Here is an 18,111-nt window from a genome sequence, read left to right on the forward strand (position 1 = left end):
CCAAGAGATTCTTTCTGACCTCTCTGCCATACTAACATAGATACATGTATTTTTTACAATAGGAAAACTGGAGCAGTTCCTTTTTGTGGTGAAAGTAAGAACAATTCTAGTGTCACAGGCATTAAGAATATGTACTCTGGAGCCAGGTTCAAACCCTGGCCCTGCTGCTTCCTGGATATGAGGCATCCCAGGCAAGTGATATTTTGATGCCACAAAGTTATAATTTCTAAAACAAAGCATAATAGTATCTACTTCACTGGTTTGTTGTGATGGTTAAATTAGATAATGTATGGTGAAGCTTCTAGAACAGTGTCTGAATATACTAAGTTCTCAGAATAAGTTGACTTTTGTGTATTTATACCAGTAGATTTCCATACATAGAGAATATATTGTATGTACATATGTGGAAAGCAAATTGAAATTGGTCTGAACAAATGAAGTATAGGCAAAGGAGTAAATTCTGGTATTATAAGCAATTCCTTAAGGATTTCTAGGAACTTTTTTAGACTTTCTAAAAGAGCAGTTTATGGTATTTGAGGTTACATTGCCTAGAGCCTGGACTTATAATGAAACTTCTCTATACCATCAGTGTTAAGGGACAGGGTAATACTCCATTTTATTTTATTTTATTTTATTTTATTTTATTTTACTCCTCTGAGTGAATGAATTCTACTACCCTGTCTTCAAGTTTACTTATCCTTTCTTCCACTGATGTAATGTGCTATTGAACCCTTCTATTGTAATTTTCATTTCAATGATTATGTTCTTCAGCTATGTGATTTCTGTTTGGTGCTTTTTCATATGTTCTGTCTCTTTGTTGAAATCGTCTGTTTATGCATTGTTCTCCTCACCTTGTTGAGCATCTTTATGACCATTATTTTGAACTTTTTATCAGATAAATCACTTAACTCCATTTCATTAAAATCAGTTTCTGGAGACTTTTAAAATTTGGAATGTATGCTCCCATTTCTTCATTTTCTTTGACTTTTTGTTTGTTTCTGTGCATCAGATAAAAGAAGCACCTCTCCTAGTCTTGACAGACTGGTCTTGTGTGGGAGATGAATCTCATTGATCAGCCCAGCTCAAGCTCCTTGTTGCCTCTTAAATCTTTTAGGTTGTTCAAGTTGCTGTCTTTGTTCTTAGTAGCCCCCAAGTACTTGAGGGCATGCCAAGACCCATCAGTGACCCGAAGGGGAGGATCTCAATCAACACCTAGGTTTGAGTTGATTAGAAGGTATAAACTGGGAAAATATGCAATTAGTCCCTTCCAGGGAAAGAGTGGGAGATGGGCTTTTTTTTTTCTTGTTCCTTCGTGTGCTGAAGGAATAGCTGTAGCAGGTACTCAGGTGTGCACCCATTAGCTGCTGCCTTATCCACTATAGTCCTTGAGAAAGCAAGCCCCATTGGTTATCAGAGCTGGGTGATCCAGGAGCATGTCCCTTGGGTGGCACAAGACATATATACAAGATCCTTCCAGAGAATTGCTGATGATGTGGCTTTATTGTTAGAGCAAGCTGTAGTGAGAAGGGAGGAAGTGCCCACTGGCTCAGGATCCAGCCAGCCCCTAGCATACTAATTAGAAACTGAACCCTCAGGCAATAGCTTGTATGTGGTCAAACACTTCCAATGAAATACTGGGAGATGGGTGTTTTGGCCTCCTCCTTCTACATTGAGCCTTGGGGAGATAGCCATTGTGCAAACTTGTGTGACCATTAAGAACTACTTCTTTGTTTGCTATAGTCCTGTTGGACTTGTGGATACAAATCCCTTTGGCTTTTAGAGTGAGGTATTTTGGGGCCTGTCCCTTAGGTGGGAGCCTTAAAAGTTGGGGTACTAGATTTGTGATCCAAAAACTTTGCTACTTAGGGAGAAGCTGGGAGTTGGGGGTTCCCTCCAGATTGTGTGACTCTGTGTGAAGGATGGAGTTTATGATGAGAGCCTGTCTCAGCCTTTCCTACCCATTGATGTGAGCGTCTTCCCATTCACCTTACATATAGAGTCATTCAGGTAGTTTCTGGATTTCTCTCAGGAAATTTCTCCATATATAGCTATTGATTTGGTGCTTTGATGGGATGGGGGATGTTTAGGAGACTTCTGTGTCACCATCTTGGTCTCTCTTCTTCAATTTCGTTTAGTTTTACTCTAAGCAGTTTAGAATCACTTATTTAATAAGCTGCATTGAACTAGAAGTGTACATATTTCATTAATGTTGCTTTTCTTCAAGGTAAATGAGTTACAGTAACAAAAACAGAAATAAACTGAGGTAGGGGGCCCACAGCAATTTATCATATATTAGTGGGAGGTACATCATAAGTGGAAACAGTTTTTTTTTCAAGTAATTATTTCTTTTAACGCTTATCCAAAAACTATTTAAAGCCTCACTATTCACACTTATTAAAACTTCTTTATGTGTATTTGTTTATGTTTTGGGGGGGATATAAATGGATGTTACGGAGTGAGTATTGATTTCTGTAAGGATTTTGTCATGGAAAAGTCTGATTGAAGCATCACTGTATTTCCTTGCATTTTATAATAAATCCTCTCACCCCTTTCAGTCACTGAGAGTTATCAGGAAGGCCAGAGATCCTGGAGAAAGCCCAGAGTCGTAACAGACTCTGTGTCTCATAAAGAAAAGCAGAGCCCTTTCTTGGCCCTGAATCTTACCCGTCATTATTCACAATGCAACTTCGTTATGTGTTCTAGGGAAGGAAATATCCCGGGTCTTATTCAATTTTGTGCCATAAATAAAATTGGATTCCTGTTTTGTAAAATTAAACCCATTCTTTCTGTGAAGAAGCTTTCCTAATAAAAGCTTTTACAGGGCCTCAGGACCCCAAATTTGCAGTAAAACTTTGACTATTTATATAATAAGTATTCAATAAAATTTCATAATTTGTCTGTTTTGTACTTTTGCTAGGGTTTCTGTTTTGTTTTGTTTTGTTTTTTTGGACAGAAGTCTTTTCTCAAAGAATGATATATTTTTGAAAATTAGGTTAACTGGGATATTTTTCTGTTTTATTCTGTTGGTGCTCAGATAACTTTTCAGTTAAAATCTTCCCTTCCTTTTGCTTCCAGCTTAACTGAATTACTTTCCTTCATCTGTGTTCCCAGCTGCTCAGCATGACTGGCAAGCGCCAAGCTTTCCATCTCCGCTGGGGAGGCTGCTATTTGAGTAAAGAGCCCAAGGTGATTACAGATGCCATCTCAGGGGACTGACCGCATTGCCCCCGGGAACAGAGTAGCTCCTCTCCCAATGGAAGAGGTAGAGCTTGTCCTGTTTATGCTTTCTTATTTAAGAGGGGAAAAAAGGACCCACTTGCTTTAAAAAGCCATATAGAAACCTATATATAAATTTACACAAACTAATAAATGGCAAAGATTTCCAGATTAAAATTTTTTTCCCCAGAGTAAATTACTATTATTTTGAAAAACTGATTTGCGCTTTTTTGCAGTTCTCTAGGTAAAAGTAGTTCATATGTCCAGAGGTCTCCTTATAGGCTGAAGTTCTTGTAGAAGAGATGGAATTCTTCATAATACCGATTATAAAAGCATAACAATGCTTGTTTCCCCCCCCCCCAGTTTTTGTGATGTAATTGACATATAACATTGTATAATTTTGAGGTATACAATATGTTGATTTGACACATTTCTATAAATATATTGCAAAATGACTATTGCTGTAGCATCAGCTAACAACTCCACCCCATCACAGAGTTACTATTTCCTTTCTGTTGGGAGAACATTTAAAGTGATGCCATGAGTTATATCTGCTGGACAAACATTAAACTCTTTAGTAAAACAAAGAAAAATTTGTTAGATTGATTTAAGTTTAAAGAGTTAAATTTTCCCTTGCCATTCTAATCAATTCTATGAATGGAAGAATATTTTAGGGTAAGCCAATTGAGCTTTTGCAACTTTTATGCATTTCTGTGTTGGGCATAAATTTAAACACAGCTGATGTATTTAGAGAGCCAACTTTTCATTCTGTAGGTGTATGGCTGGTTGGAGAACTGTCCCCAAGGAGAATTAATTGTTGAAACCGGTAGGACCTACTGAGGATGGCTTAGGGAATTAATTGTCTTAATTATTGATTGCAAAGATCATATTAAGAGTATGCTCCTTACTGTGCAAGAAACATCAATGAAGTTATAGCGATCACAATAGATATAACTTGAATCTAGAAATTAGAGAAATGGTTTATTAGTTATACAATTCAAGTTATAAGGGTAAGTACAAGTAGAGTACCTATGCAAAGATAAGTCATGGCATAATGAATAGTGAACTCAAAGAAAACTAGAAACCTTGTTATGGACCTGACTTTAATACTATATATAGGTTATGTAATGTGATACTGCTATTAAGAAGAAGGGTGGTTAACATGATACTTTGTTTTATTAATAGTCTTCATAAGTTAGTTCCCTTTGAAGGAGAATGTTCGTTTTTTTATCTTATTTTTATTAATTTTAATGCAGTGACATTGATAAATCAGGTCACAAATGTTCAGAGAAAACATCTCCAGATTATTTTGACATTTGATTATGTTGCATATCCCTCACCCGAAGTCAAATTGTCTTCCGTCACCTTCTATCTGGTTTTCTTTGTGCCCTTCCCCTTCCCCACCCCCTCTCTCTCATTCCTCGCCCCCTTCCCACCCCCCCTCCCCATTACCATCACATTCTTGTTCATGTCTCTGAGTCTCATTTTTATGTCCCATCTATGTATGGATTCATATAGTTCTTAGTTTTTTTGATTTACTTATTTCACTCCATATAAAGGGAACCTTCCTCACTGCTGGTGGGAATGCAGACTGGTGCAGCCTCTGTGGAAAACAGTATGGAGATTCCTCAAAAAATTAAAAATTGAACTGCCTTTTGACCCAGCTATCCCACTTTTAGGAATATACCCCAAGAACACCATAGAACTGTTCCAAAAGGAGAAATGCATCCCCATGTTTATGGCAGCATTGTTCACAATAGCGAAGATCTGGAAACAACCCAAGTGTCCGTCAGAGGACAAGTGGATTAAAAAGCTTTGGTACATATATACTATGGAATACTACTCAGCCATAAGAAATGATGACATCGGATCATTTACAATAACATGGATGGACCTTGAATGTTTGTTTTTCTACACTTTAGAACTAACAGAAAAAAGGAAAAGCAATGCAGAGGGCCAAAAGGAATTTGGAAGAAAGTTTATAAGAGTAGGGGTTATTTAGCAACTAACTGTTAAAATGTGTCTTTATGGTTTAGTGTTCCCTTAAGGAGTTTAAAGAGCAGTCATAATATTTCTTTTTATCTGCAGGAAAAGCCATTAAGTAAGAATTAGCAGTTCATTATGAAAGACTTGGTGGGAATTGCCAAATTTCTGTGACATCTACATCTTGTTTCAAATCACATACCAAAACCATCACGGTCTTTCTAGGCAACAGGAAAAGGGAATGTGCGGGCCCGCAATGTTTGTCACAGGGAAATATGTTTATCTTTCTTTGAGTAGAGGAAAGAGATCTGTAACTAGTAAGAAGCAAGATTTAACACTTGAAAAGGAGCTTGGCTGATGTTTTTATCCTTGAATACCATTTGCTGGCTACAGAACTAGAAAAAAAAAAATGGAGCGAGGCTCAGCAACATGGTTCTCGAGGTTGCCCGCGAATTTGTGTCACCAGGCTTATTAACCTGGGTATGGCTACTGAATTATAAGACTTGGCCCACAGACTATGTGAAATGTCATCTTTGTTTTTCTGTCCAAACTTTGTCCTGGACAGCAAATTTGAAATAGCCTCAGCTGAAATACAAGTGGGTAGGAAACCCATAAAGGACAGATTTATTACAAAATACAGATTTCCAGGTTTTAAAAAACTTTTTCTTAGGAGTTTTGAAATTAATGCATTATGGACATTGACTGGTTCTGGGGTTTTATGATTCTCTTGGAAATTTTGATGTTTTTCGAGCAGTTGTGTTACTTTCTAGTCTTCTATCACTTTGGATAGTATCTAAAAGGGATAGATATCCCCACACTTTTTTTTCCCTGACATTTAAACTGGTATTATATTCCTTTAATTGCTAAGGTAACCCATTGGATAACTGCTAGTGTTGGACAGAATGTTTTTTAAACTAGTTCCAATGGGAAATGGGTAAAATTGTCTCACTCGGCCATGTACAGATATACAAATCTTCATCATTTGCAAAGGTTTTATTTTATTTTATGTGTTATTTTTTGTGACAGAGACAGAGTCAGAGAGAGAGAAAGACAGACAGGAAGGGAGAGAGATGAGAAGCATCAACTCTTCATTGCGGCTCCTTAGTTGTTCATTGATTGCTTTCTCATATGTTCCTTGATGGGAGGGGCCACAGCAGACTGAGTGACCCCTTGCTCAAGCCAGCAACCTTGGGCTCAAGCTGGTGAGCCTTGCTCAAACCAGATGAGTCCACGCTCAAGCTGGTGACCTTGGGGTTTCGAACCTGAGTCATCTGCATCCCAGTCTGACGCGCTATCCACTGTGCACTGTGCCACCTCCTGGTCAGGCCATTTGTGAAGTTTTAAATCCTTAATTTAAAAATGTTTTCTGTCTTCCATCCTTTTTTTAGCTTTTCATTTTTAAGGAATCGTTATTCTGGCAGTAAAGAACTGAATATAGAATTGAGTTCTTCAGGAAAAGGATACTTTTTCTTTCATCAATTGAAATTGTAGCTCACGTTCACAGAGTTTAGAATTTCTCAGTCTGGACTTCCGGACTGGCAGCTCTGGCTGTCAGCGCACAGGCAGTGATGGATCCTGCCTGGCCTCAGAGGACAGGCCTGTGTTCTGGTTTAGCCTAATAGCGGATTCACACCGCAGACTTCCAAAGGCCATTCTCAAGATGTGATGAGTCATGCCGTTTTCTGCCAGGCAATAATACATTTAGATTGCACTGTACTTTATTTGTCTCTGAAACAGAGCAGGGTTCGCAGAGCATCTGCTGGAGGTGCCTGTGGTGTGTGAGGAGAGCAGAGAATGCCTGCCATAGTTAGGCTGGCAGCAAATATCTAATGAGTGAATGAGTGAATGGAGGATACAAATCGTAGCCTTGAAGAAATACTGACAAGTGAAAAAATAATATCACTGCACAGTCTGGAAAGGGTGTATGACTTAATTACTGCTGATGACACCTAATGGTCACCTGCTGCCTGAGGCACAGGCTGCAGTACCTGTGTCACAGTGGCATAGCTGGTGACTTACACTGATGCAATTGCAGCACCTCCCAAGCCGTTTCCTTAAATTATGCTTTTAAATGATAACCTGAGGAAAACTGTTTCACATATACCACATATCAGTTTATTGATTGTTTATTGTATCTGTTTGTATTAAAAGATCAAACAAATGTATATGATCTATACATCCCCCATTATTGGCTTTCCTAGTTTTTGAGAACTTCGGCCCGTAGAGTATTTATATGACAGCCCCCTGACAATCCAAGTAGGAGACTGCACTTTCCTCTGACAGATCAAGTGACTTAAATAACTTGAGAATGAAGTGGTTTTCTCAGAGCTAATTCTCTGCATGTTTAAAGCCAAACATTTTATCTGTCATCTGCTCCCCTTTGCACTATATAGTATTGTGTCTGGATTCTTAATATCTTATATTAAATTCATATTTTCTAATTCAGTCTGGAAATGTGAAGGCCAGAAATTAGATTGCCATCTTTGCAATCTGATAAAGACTTTTTAAAAAATGTTTATTGTATTGATTTTAGAAGGAGAAGAAGGAAGAGAGAGAGGGACAGAAACATCAATCTGCTCCTGTATGTTCCCTGACCGGGGATCAAACCAGCAACCTCCATGCTTTGGGACAATGCTCAAGCTATCCCACCAGAGCTGATAAAGACTTTCCAGTGTTTCAGTTGATTTAGTACTCATTCCTTGAGGTAAAATAAAGTATAACCAACCTGTATGAGATGCAAAATTCCTAGAATGCGTTCCAGTATTGGATGTCACAATGCAGATTTTCTGGAATAATTGTGTGTGTGATTGGTGTCTTCCTAGATTATCTGCAGTTGAGGGTGGTAATAATCTGCGTGTCCCAAATGCATGCAATACAGGTGTCATGCTCCACGAGGGTGTCCTGTTTCCATATCTTTCCTAAGAGCATGTTTATATTTGTAATTCCTGTCCTGGAGTCACCAACCTCAGGTCTTGTGTGGGAGGCTGGTTTATTTATATGCACACCAAAGCCCTGACTAGACTGTCTAAATGCAAGAAGCCATAGGCATGACCTCTCCTTCCATTCTCATCGAGAGTCCTGGAAAAAATAGGAGATTAATTGAATGACGGGATAACATGGAGATGTTTTCTTTAAGCATATGTACCCTGATTTATTAATGTCACCCCATTAAAATTAATAAAAATTTATAAAAAAAAATAGGAGATTGTGTGTGATGCTTATACCAGTTTCTCTCTTCACCTCTCCATGTTCATTTTGGTAATTTCTTTTCATTCTCTTTCTACTCATCATTTTGGCGTTTTATAAACATCTTTAAATTTTCAAGTTGGGATATGTGCTGTAGGTTGAATTAACCTGCAGAGCAGTTTCCTTGTAGGTCCCAGTGTTTCCTCATTTCTGCTCATATGCTTTGTGCCAAGCCTAGAACTGTAGTCGCCAGACAGTGATTTCACGGGCCAGATATGTATTTTATTCTGAACAGAAATGTACTGACTGCTTCTCAAAGGCAAGGACCTCGCCCATCTCTTGTCTGCAGGGCCTGGCATATAATGTTACTGGAGTCAAAGGGTCTATTCACCTGCATGCATCAAAGCCAAATTAGATGCAAACAGGAGTTTGAAGCAAGGAAAGTAGTGGTTTATTAGTTGAGGAAATGGTACCAAGCCCAGAGTTACAGGGAAGCGAGCACTAAAAGACCTGGCCTCCTGATGGCTTCCAGGGCATGGGTTGTATAGGGGAAAGTCATTAATCATGATGACCTAAATATTGGGATCATGGGCTCTACTGATTGGTTGGGGCCACTGTCCAGAGGAGCTGATCATTGTATCAGGTCTGATATCAGCCATGGAATTTTCTGTCTGGTTTCCTGAGGGTCTGTTTTGTAGGGTCCTGTGCCTGGGGCTAAGTTATCTTTAGCTTGAGGAAATTCTGTTTCTGTAGTCAATGGATCTGATGCTTTATTCTTAAGACAGTTTGGTTCTGACCAGAATGTGATATCCTAAGGGCTTGAAGATGAAGGAAGAGAATAGATGAACAGAAAGGAGAAAGGGTCATGTTTTAAAAATTGAGTTTCTTCGTAGTTGTAATACCGTTTCCCTGAAAATAAGACATCCCCTGAAAATAAGACCTAGTGCAATTTTTTTCAAGCTTAGAAATATAAGGCCTCCCCTGAAAATAAGACCCAGCACGTCTTCAGGAGCAAAAATTAATATCAGACACTGCCTTATTTTCAGGGAAACAGGGTAGATTGTTGTACATGGAAATAGAGTCACAAGAAATTCTTGATGGAATTCAGAGTTTGGCTGGTTATGCTGATGTTTGTGATGACATGACTACAGTATATTAATAAATGTTGATTTTTTTGTTCAACAATAAATGTGAATTCTTGTTCATGGAAAAATAAGACATCCCCTGAAAATAAGACCTAGCACGTCTTTAGGAGCAAAAATTAATATGACACTATCTTATTTTTGGGGAAACATGGTAGTAGTTGTTTCATTCAGTGTTTAGCTACTGAATGACTTAGATGCACAAATTGATGAACTATATACTTAGGTGTGGCTTTGTGGAAGAGAAGTTATTTTAATGAACTGGATTTATGTGAATAAAAAACATTGTTCTTCATAAACTTAATAGCATTGAATACATTTCAGTGATTCTATTCAGGAGTTATGAAACATTACTAAACCCTACAATGTAGCACTACTTCTGAATTATCTCGTGTTTTAAAATATCATTGCTTCTAGATTATTGTCCCCATCATATTTTAGCTTTAAAATTTTAATACTTTTAAATAATTTAATAGTTTTAATATTTTGCTAAAGATTTAAGGCTGTATCCTGGCTTAGCAGCAACTTATATGAATTAAAAATAACTTGCAAAAGTCACAACCATTGATTCTTAGTTCTTATCCATTGGTGAAGCTTTTTACCTAAGAGATTTTAAGAGCTCATTGAGAAGACAGAGGTATAAAAAGAAAGCATAGATATATATTTTGTTAACCACTTATTTATTTAAGGTAGGAAAGCCCAACCTTGACTTTATATAGGATTCACTTGGGAATCTTCAGGAAGTATTGGTGCTTGGACCCCACCCCAGAAATTCTGTTTTAATTTTTCTAGGGAGGACCTTGAACACAACTATGTATTTTGTTGAGTGGGGGGAAAGTAGAGAAGAGATATACAGATGCTGTTGGACTCCAGAAGTCCCACCACCCTCATCCCTTCCCACTTACATCTCCTTTTTTCTCTCAGAAGTATTAATGCTGACTTTGATCGTAACCATTTCCTGGCTTTCCTTTATGGTTTTACTGTTTATGTATCCATAAGTAAAATGGTTTAGTTTTCACTTTTTTAAACTTCATATTAGTTGATATGTATTTTGTTTATTCTTTTTCTCTTCAACATTATAGTTCTTAGTTTCTTCTATGTGAGTCTCTAATTCATTTTTATTTGTTAAAATGCTAATGTATGATTATACTGCAATTTATTCTATTGTTGATACAAATTAAGATCACTTTTATTTTTAACCATTTTATATTTTGGAGCATGTTTTCTGACGTGTAAAAAGCACAATCCTCACTGGGCTTTGTATGAAGGAATGGAATTGCTCAGTCCTGAGACATTAATTTCTTAAAATTTATTAGATTATGCCACTGTGTTTTCTGAAGTGGTTGCACTAATTTATAATTTGTATTTTCTCTAGTAATGAATGTAAGTTCACAAGGGCTTGGCAATCAATTTATTTTTCAATCTTCCTACCTGAATTTTTTGCTAATTGAAAGGTATATTCAAACCTTGTATACATATGATAATGACCCTAAATTTGGACTGAACAGTAAATAAAATCATTTTCCTTAAGTAATAATCAAACTGTCTGCCCCCCTCCCCCACCACTCCTGTGTCTCAGGCCCTGTGGCAGGTCTCTTGGTATGTGGTGTACTTCATGCATCCTTTATCCTGAAAAGTCCAGGGCAGAAGTGAGCGTTCTAAGGACCTTGGGTCTTTTCTGTGACAGCTTCGTTTTCCAGGCAGAGAAACTGAGGACTGGTAGAGTGAGGGGCATGGACCTTGAGCCCCCTTCCCTGTCTGGGCAGACGAGCCTCTCTTTATGATCTGATGGGGATGTTGATTGAATGGCACAGCCTGCTCAGTTCCTTTTTGTGTCTGGGTGACCGTGCTCCCAGGATGTTACAGGTCAGATCTTTTTTTTTTTTTTAAAGATTTTATTTATTCATTTTAGAGAGGAGAGAGAGAGAGAGAAAGAGAGAGAGAGAGAAGGGGGGGAGCGGAGCAGGAAGCATCAGCTCCCATATTCTCCTTGACTCGGCAAGCCCAGGGTTTCAAACTGGTGACCTCAGCATTCTAGGTCGACGCTTTATCCACTGCACCACCACAGGTCAGGCCACAGGTCATGTCTTTTAATGTTTGCCATTAGAACTATTCATAGTAATTCTGTTGTAGTTTCAATTGGATCAGATAATTCCTGGCATCAACAAACAGGAAGAGACCTATTTATTTGGGGGAAAAAATGATTTCATTTTAATTGAACACCTCTACCTCTGCCAAATTGTATAACTCTTTTCAAAGTTTGCTTTCCTGACTGCTTTTAGAATCTGAAACTCTGTAACAAGCGGAATAATTTATATATATATCATGATGTTTCCTATTTCAAGCTCTTTGCCTGACTCTTTTCTCTAAACTTTTATACTAAATGAAAAAGCGCTCTCTAAAACATTTTGCTCAGCTTTTCATTACTTATTTTATTCAAGCATTAGAAGGTCTCTCTTCCCCTGCCGTCTCATCTCCCCAGAAAGTGAGTAGCTTCTGGAAGAAGAAGGGGGAGGGCAGAGGGAGGGGGTAAGAGTGTAATTCAGTCCCACATGTTTACTGTTTTCTCCCATTGAACAAGATGTGAGGTCGTAGCCCATAAGGAGAGAATGAGGAGCTGAACTGTCAGAGCAGGCCTGGAGAGCTGTCCTGGTCGAGCAAACAGCTTTCCCCCACACTCACACTGTTGGTCAGGCTGAATACAGTGAACTACACCTGAGCTTTGAGGGTATTTAGGGCATTGCTCCAGGAGATGAAGGGAGTACCATTGGCATGGTCGACATCATTACCTTTATCAGTGGTGTTAATCTAAAAGGGAATGCAAAAGGTTTAGATGTTCCCTTTTGTTGATATTTTTCTTGGAAGAAAATTGTCTCCTATATAACTATGGGACATTCTCAACAGATTCAAATTGGGATTGATGACTTTGAAGTCCCATCCTAGTATGGCTGGCTGTAGTCCCATGTTGACAGGCACATTGGGGAGTCTATCTGCGTGTGTTTGTTTTGTTACCTGATCCTAACATCCCTCTTCCTGAGAATTATTGAAGAAGGGAACAAATGGAAATATTATCAAACATTTCTTGTTGGGAATCCTCTAAGAATAAAAACCCTACTTTCAAATGAAACAGGCCTAAAGGTAAAAGTTTAAAGAATAGAATAATTAAAGATAAGCTATTTAATAGCCATAGTTTTTTCGAAGATATCTAGTATAGTAAAATGTTTGGCAGGGGTGCACCACCTTGTCTATTTTTAGATGTTTTGACATTTCAGATGTCACCTTACAAGGTTCAGAGTCTGTACTGTGTCACACGGATGGATGATGGTGGAAATATGCACTAAAGTCAGTGTCATTTCCATGGGACAGCTCATTTACATATTTAAAATATAAGGGTTTACGTTTTAGTGATCTAGATATAGAAATAGCAGTAAAACCAGATAGAAGGTGACAGAAGACAATTTGACTTTGGGTGAGAGGTATGCAACATAATCAAATTTCAAAATAATCTGGAGATGTTTTCTCTGAACATATGTACCCTGATTTATCAATGTCACCCCATTAAAATTAATTAAAAAAAATTTTTTTTATTTCTTTGAAGCTGGAAATGGGGAGAGACAGTCAGACAGACTCCCACATGAGCCCGACCGGGATCCACCCAGCACGCCCACCAGGGGGCGACGCTCTGCCCACCAGGGGGCGATGCTCTGCCCCTCTGGGGCGTCGCTCTGTCGCGACCAGAGCCACTCTAGCGCCTGGGGCAGAGGCTAAGGAGCCATCCCCAGCGCACGGGCTATCTTTGCTCCAATGGAGCCTCGGCTGCGGGAGGGGAAGAGAGAGACAGAGAGGAAGGAGAGGGGGAGGGGTGGAGAAGCAGATGGGCGCTTCTCCTGTGTGCCCTGGCAGGGAATCGAATCTGGGACTTCAAAAATTTTTAAAAAGAAAAAAAGATTAAGAAAATTAAATAAAAATGCAAACTATGCAGTTTTCTTTTGTACTATGAGCAGTGGAGTATTTCCTGGTTGTTTCACACTAGGGCTTTGTTGGATGCTGGCTCCACAAACAGCATCACCATCACCAGTGGTGAGAAAAAGCCGAGTGTGTTGTGCACTGTGGTAGAGGGGAGCCCCACCTCCACAGAGCCTGCACGGTGTCTCCAGTGGATAAAGAGGAGTGGAATTTATTGAGAGCTTGAAGTTTGGTTTAACAAGTGTCTTTTAATGCAGAGGAGAGGTGATAGGGGGTGATGGGCAGGAAGGGGAATTTGATTAGGATTTGGTAATGATCATGATATAATAAACAGGTTTCAGGGCTTAAAAACTGTCCATTGAAGAGTTGATGCATTTTAAAGGATGTTCCCGTAGTGGATAGTCATTTGCCTGGGTAAGTAGGTGGAATAGCAAAGTTATGCTACTAAAGAGAATGGGATAGTAAAATCATATTAATGCAGATGGTAAGCTGTGTGGAGCAGTTGGTAGTTTTTGTCCTCAGGTCTAATTTGTGTGTTGGAGTGCATAGTTTGTGTCTGAGTTTAGTCAAGAGGTACCGGAGGCAGAACTAAGAATGAGATCTGCTCCAAAGCAGCTGCAGATCCAAATTGCTGTAGGTATTAAAGGCTGACTTCCACAGGTACTCACCTGGGAAAGAGCCGATAGTCATCTGTTCATTCATTCTATAAACAAATATTTATAGAGCACATGGCATGTGCCAGGCACTGTAGTAGGAGAAAAGATAGACCAGGTCCCTGTCTCTCAAGCCTCTCACCCCAGTGTGATACCATGTTGTCTGGATCTCTTCAGATTGCAAACGCAGTCACAAACATTACTTCACTGAAGGGTGTGTATAACTCAGATTCTTACTGCACACTTATTCCTGAATGTTAGAATTTTTATGTTTGTTAGGGTTAGGCTTGTTTTAACCTGTGTCTTGATAGCTATGAATTTCACAGGCCTAGGCTTTTCTAAATATAGGCAAATTTATTCTTTTACATATTTCCAATGTGATGTTTATCATGAGCCACCTGTGTTCCAGGCACTGGGTCATTGCAGTAAAACACAGGTGTACAAACTATATACAAATCAGTCAATTTAAACATATACAAATCAATGAGATTTTAAGTCAGTTGCCACTCAACTCCACAAATACCAAATGACTTCAGTTCGCCAGGTTGGATGCTGGATGTTAGGATTAAAAAACTTCAAGGACCCTTTTCACCCGTAAGATGATACACTTAGGAAACAACCATAATATAGAGTGGTAAACACCACTGAAACCAAGACACAGAGCAGCCAGGAGCTGGGGCGGCTTTGTCAACATTGAATAATCCCACAGATCTACTAGATGGATGAAAGCACCACTGTGAAGTTTGAGGAGGACCAGGGTCCTCAGTTTTCTGGGCATATGAAGCCCATTTCTGTCCCAGCTCCTCACTGTGGGGAGCACCTCTGAGGAAGATGGTGGAACATGGAAGCTGCTTCCAGTGCTGGCCTCTCAGAGCTGCCCTGCTGGAGCAGCACCGTCTCCCCAGACAGCACCTGTTTCCAAAGAGGGGTCTGTTCCTATCCCTTTTTCCCTGGGTGACTTTATTGCACCTGAGGGAAAGGTGATGTGACTGTGCACCGCAGTGGCTGGGAAGGGCATTGCACCAGCAACAAGCTGATCTGACTCCAGTACCTGCCAGCTACCTGACCTTAAGTAAATCACTGACCTCTCCAAGTCTGTAATGTGAGGTGTTTGAATTAGATGCTTCTGAGCATTCCTTCCAGCTTTGCCATTCTTATTACATCTAATACATGCTCTCTGACAAAATGTAGGAGACAAAGTTTGTAAACAGAGGGACTAATATATGCTTGTCTTCTTTTCAGTGGCTCTTCACAGAGAGTCTCTCCTACACCTGGCTGTGCGGTGGGGCCTGCCTAAGCTTTCCCAGTTCCTCGTGTGTCTCCCTGGGGGAGTCCAGGCCTTGGCTTTACCCAATGAAGAGGGCGCCACACCACTAGACTTAGCTTTAAGTGGTGGACACGCCAATCTGGTTGAAGACATCTCAAAGTGAGTTTGGTTACTTGCTAGTTTCTCTCTTAATCTGTTTCTATAAAGATTCTGTTTCTTTCAAGCATCATGGAAAAATTGAAATAATCATACTACATGCTAATATTGGTGTATGTTTTACCATTAGTTCTCATGTATAAAGTACAGATATACACAGGTTCTCGGGTTATGACAGTCTTGGCATACAACATTTTCAGTTTATGATGCTCACTCTCATAAAAACTTAAAGAAATTGAGATGTGAGTGTTTTAGCTTATGCCATTAGCATTGTCCTTATGGACTGTGTGGGTGAACTAGTTTGGTTGTGGGTGGCAGGAGAATACTCAGTAAAACAGTGTATGAGTGAGGCAGTTGGTGCCCCCCAGTATGCTTACCTACGTCATTTTGGACTGTTAAAAGCGCCAGTGTTCTGTTTATGTCGCTTTGTTTGGTAACTTTTTGGCCTTTGTCATGACTCCTATATTTGTGTCCTTTTTTTTTTTTTTTTTTCCTGTGGCTTAGTTGTGTTTTTATGTTCTAGATGATGATTTTACAACTGCACTGGATAGGTATGTGACTTAGGCTAGGGTGTGTTTTGGCTTACACCAAAATTCAGGTTATGTCACTGTTGTAGGAAAGGAACCAGGTCTGTCCCAGTAGAGCCTGAGCTCTACTTCGATCAGGCATCCCCGATTGACCTTCCCCTTGCAGTGGGACACTCCTGCTCATCAGCAGGTCTGGCAGTCACTTTGAGACCACTCTTGAGGTAGCTATGAGGATGCTACTTATTGCTACTGAGACCTATTGCCACTGGAGGAGAGACATGACTGACACACAAGTTAGTTGCAAGAATCACACAGGCAGTTTATTACTCCCAAATACTTACAGCGTGCCTGGGTACAACTTAATGGGGCCCCATCGGTGAGCTCCTCTTCACTGTCCTTCAACGCCGAGTCTGGGTGATTAACTGCAGCTGGGAGCCCCTCGGCTTTAACACCCTTTTCTGGCATATGCCTTCTAACAGGTGTTACTCTACTGGATTATCACATCAAACCACTTTTTGGGAGTTCCTAGCAGGGATTCCTTTTTTAAATTAATCTACAGAATTGTCACATCAAGCCACTTTTAGGGAGTTCCCAGCTGGGAGCTTCTCCTTTATGTTAATCTGCAGAGTTGTCACATCAAACCACTTTTATCTGTATATAACTTCACACACACACACTAACTGGGCCCTGCGTAAAAAGCATAGTCTGCCTATCGTATCTCTACATCTAGGATAATTCCCATCCACAGGGTGTATTCTTATTCACTTGGCTTAATGGCTTTTAATATTATATCCTAATTTATTTCTATATACCTTCTATATTTCTTTTTAAAAATTTTATTGACAATTAATTGTAACAGGGTGATATTGATCAATTAGAGTACACAGATTCAGAGAAAACATCTCCAGATCATTTTGACATTTGATTATGTTGTATATCCATCACCCAAAGTCAGTCACTTTCTATATGGTTTTCTTTATGCCCCTCCCCTCCCACATCCCTTCCCTCTCCTCCCTTCCCCTCCCCCTGGTAACCACTGCACTCTTGTCTATGTCCATGAGTCTCAATTTTGTGTCCCAATCATACAGTTCTTAGTTTTTTCTGATTTACTTATTTCACTCAGTATAATGTTATCAAGGTCCATCCATGTTGTTGTAAATGATCCTATGCTGTCATTTCTTATGGCTAAGTAGTATTCCATAGTATGTATGTACCACATCTTCTTTATCCAAACTTCTATTGAAGGTCTTTTTGGTTGTTTCCATGTCTTGGCCACTGTGAACAATGCTGCGATGAACATGGGCTGCATGTGTCTTTACGTACCAATGTTTTTGAGTTTTGGGGGTATATACCCAGTAGAGGGATTGCTGGGTCATATGGTAGTTCTATTCTTAATTTTTTGAGGAACCACCATACTTTCTTCCATAATGGTTGTACTACTTTACATTCCCACCAACAGTGAATGAGGGTTCCTTTTTCTCCATAGCCTCTCCAACACTTGATGTTACCTGTCTTGTTGATAATAGCTAATCTAACAGGTGTGAGGTGGTATCCCATTGTAGTTTTGAGTTGCATTTCTCTAATAGCTAGTGAAGATGAGTATCTTTTCATATATCTATTGGCCTTTTGTATTTCTTTCTGGGAGAAGTGTCATTCATGTCCTCTTCCCATTTTTTTTATTGGATTGTTTGTTGTTGAGTTTTATGAGTTCTTTGTATATTTTAGATATTAGGCCCTTATTTGAGCTGTTGTTTGAAAATATCATTTCCCATTTAGTTGGCTGTCTGTTTTGTTGTCAGTTTCTTTTGTTGTGCAGAAGCTTCTTAGTCTGATGTAGGCCCATTCATTTATCTTTGCCTTCACTTCCCTTGCCTTTGGAGTCATAAAATGTTCTTTACAGCTAAGGTCCATGAGTTTAGTACCTATATTTTCTTCTATGTAATTTATTGTTTCAGATCTTATATTTAGGTCTTTGATCCATTTTGAATTAATTTTGTAACAAGGAGACAAACTGT

General features: G+C 39.3%; 1 protein-coding gene across 7 annotated transcripts in view; it reads left to right on the plus strand.

The window, feature by feature from the left end:
- The window catches only part of ARHGEF28 (Rho guanine nucleotide exchange factor 28), a 368,879-nt gene that overhangs the window by 123,709 nt on the left and 227,059 nt on the right, over positions 1 to 18,111 (plus strand). For all 7 annotated transcript variants that reach the window (XR_010750308.1, XM_066377149.1, XM_066377154.1 and 4 more), the window contains one exon: positions 15,389 to 15,572. Coding sequence is in view for 6 of the 7 variants with exons in the window: in XM_066377149.1 (XP_066233246.1) it covers positions 15,389 to 15,572 (184 nt within the window). In the remaining variant the exon portion in view is untranslated. The remainder of the gene's footprint in view (positions 1 to 15,388; positions 15,573 to 18,111) is intronic.

Source organism: Saccopteryx leptura, chromosome 1 (assembly GCF_036850995.1).
Source record: "Saccopteryx leptura isolate mSacLep1 chromosome 1, mSacLep1_pri_phased_curated, whole genome shotgun sequence".
Taxonomy (NCBI): domain Eukaryota; kingdom Metazoa; phylum Chordata; class Mammalia; order Chiroptera; family Emballonuridae; genus Saccopteryx; species Saccopteryx leptura.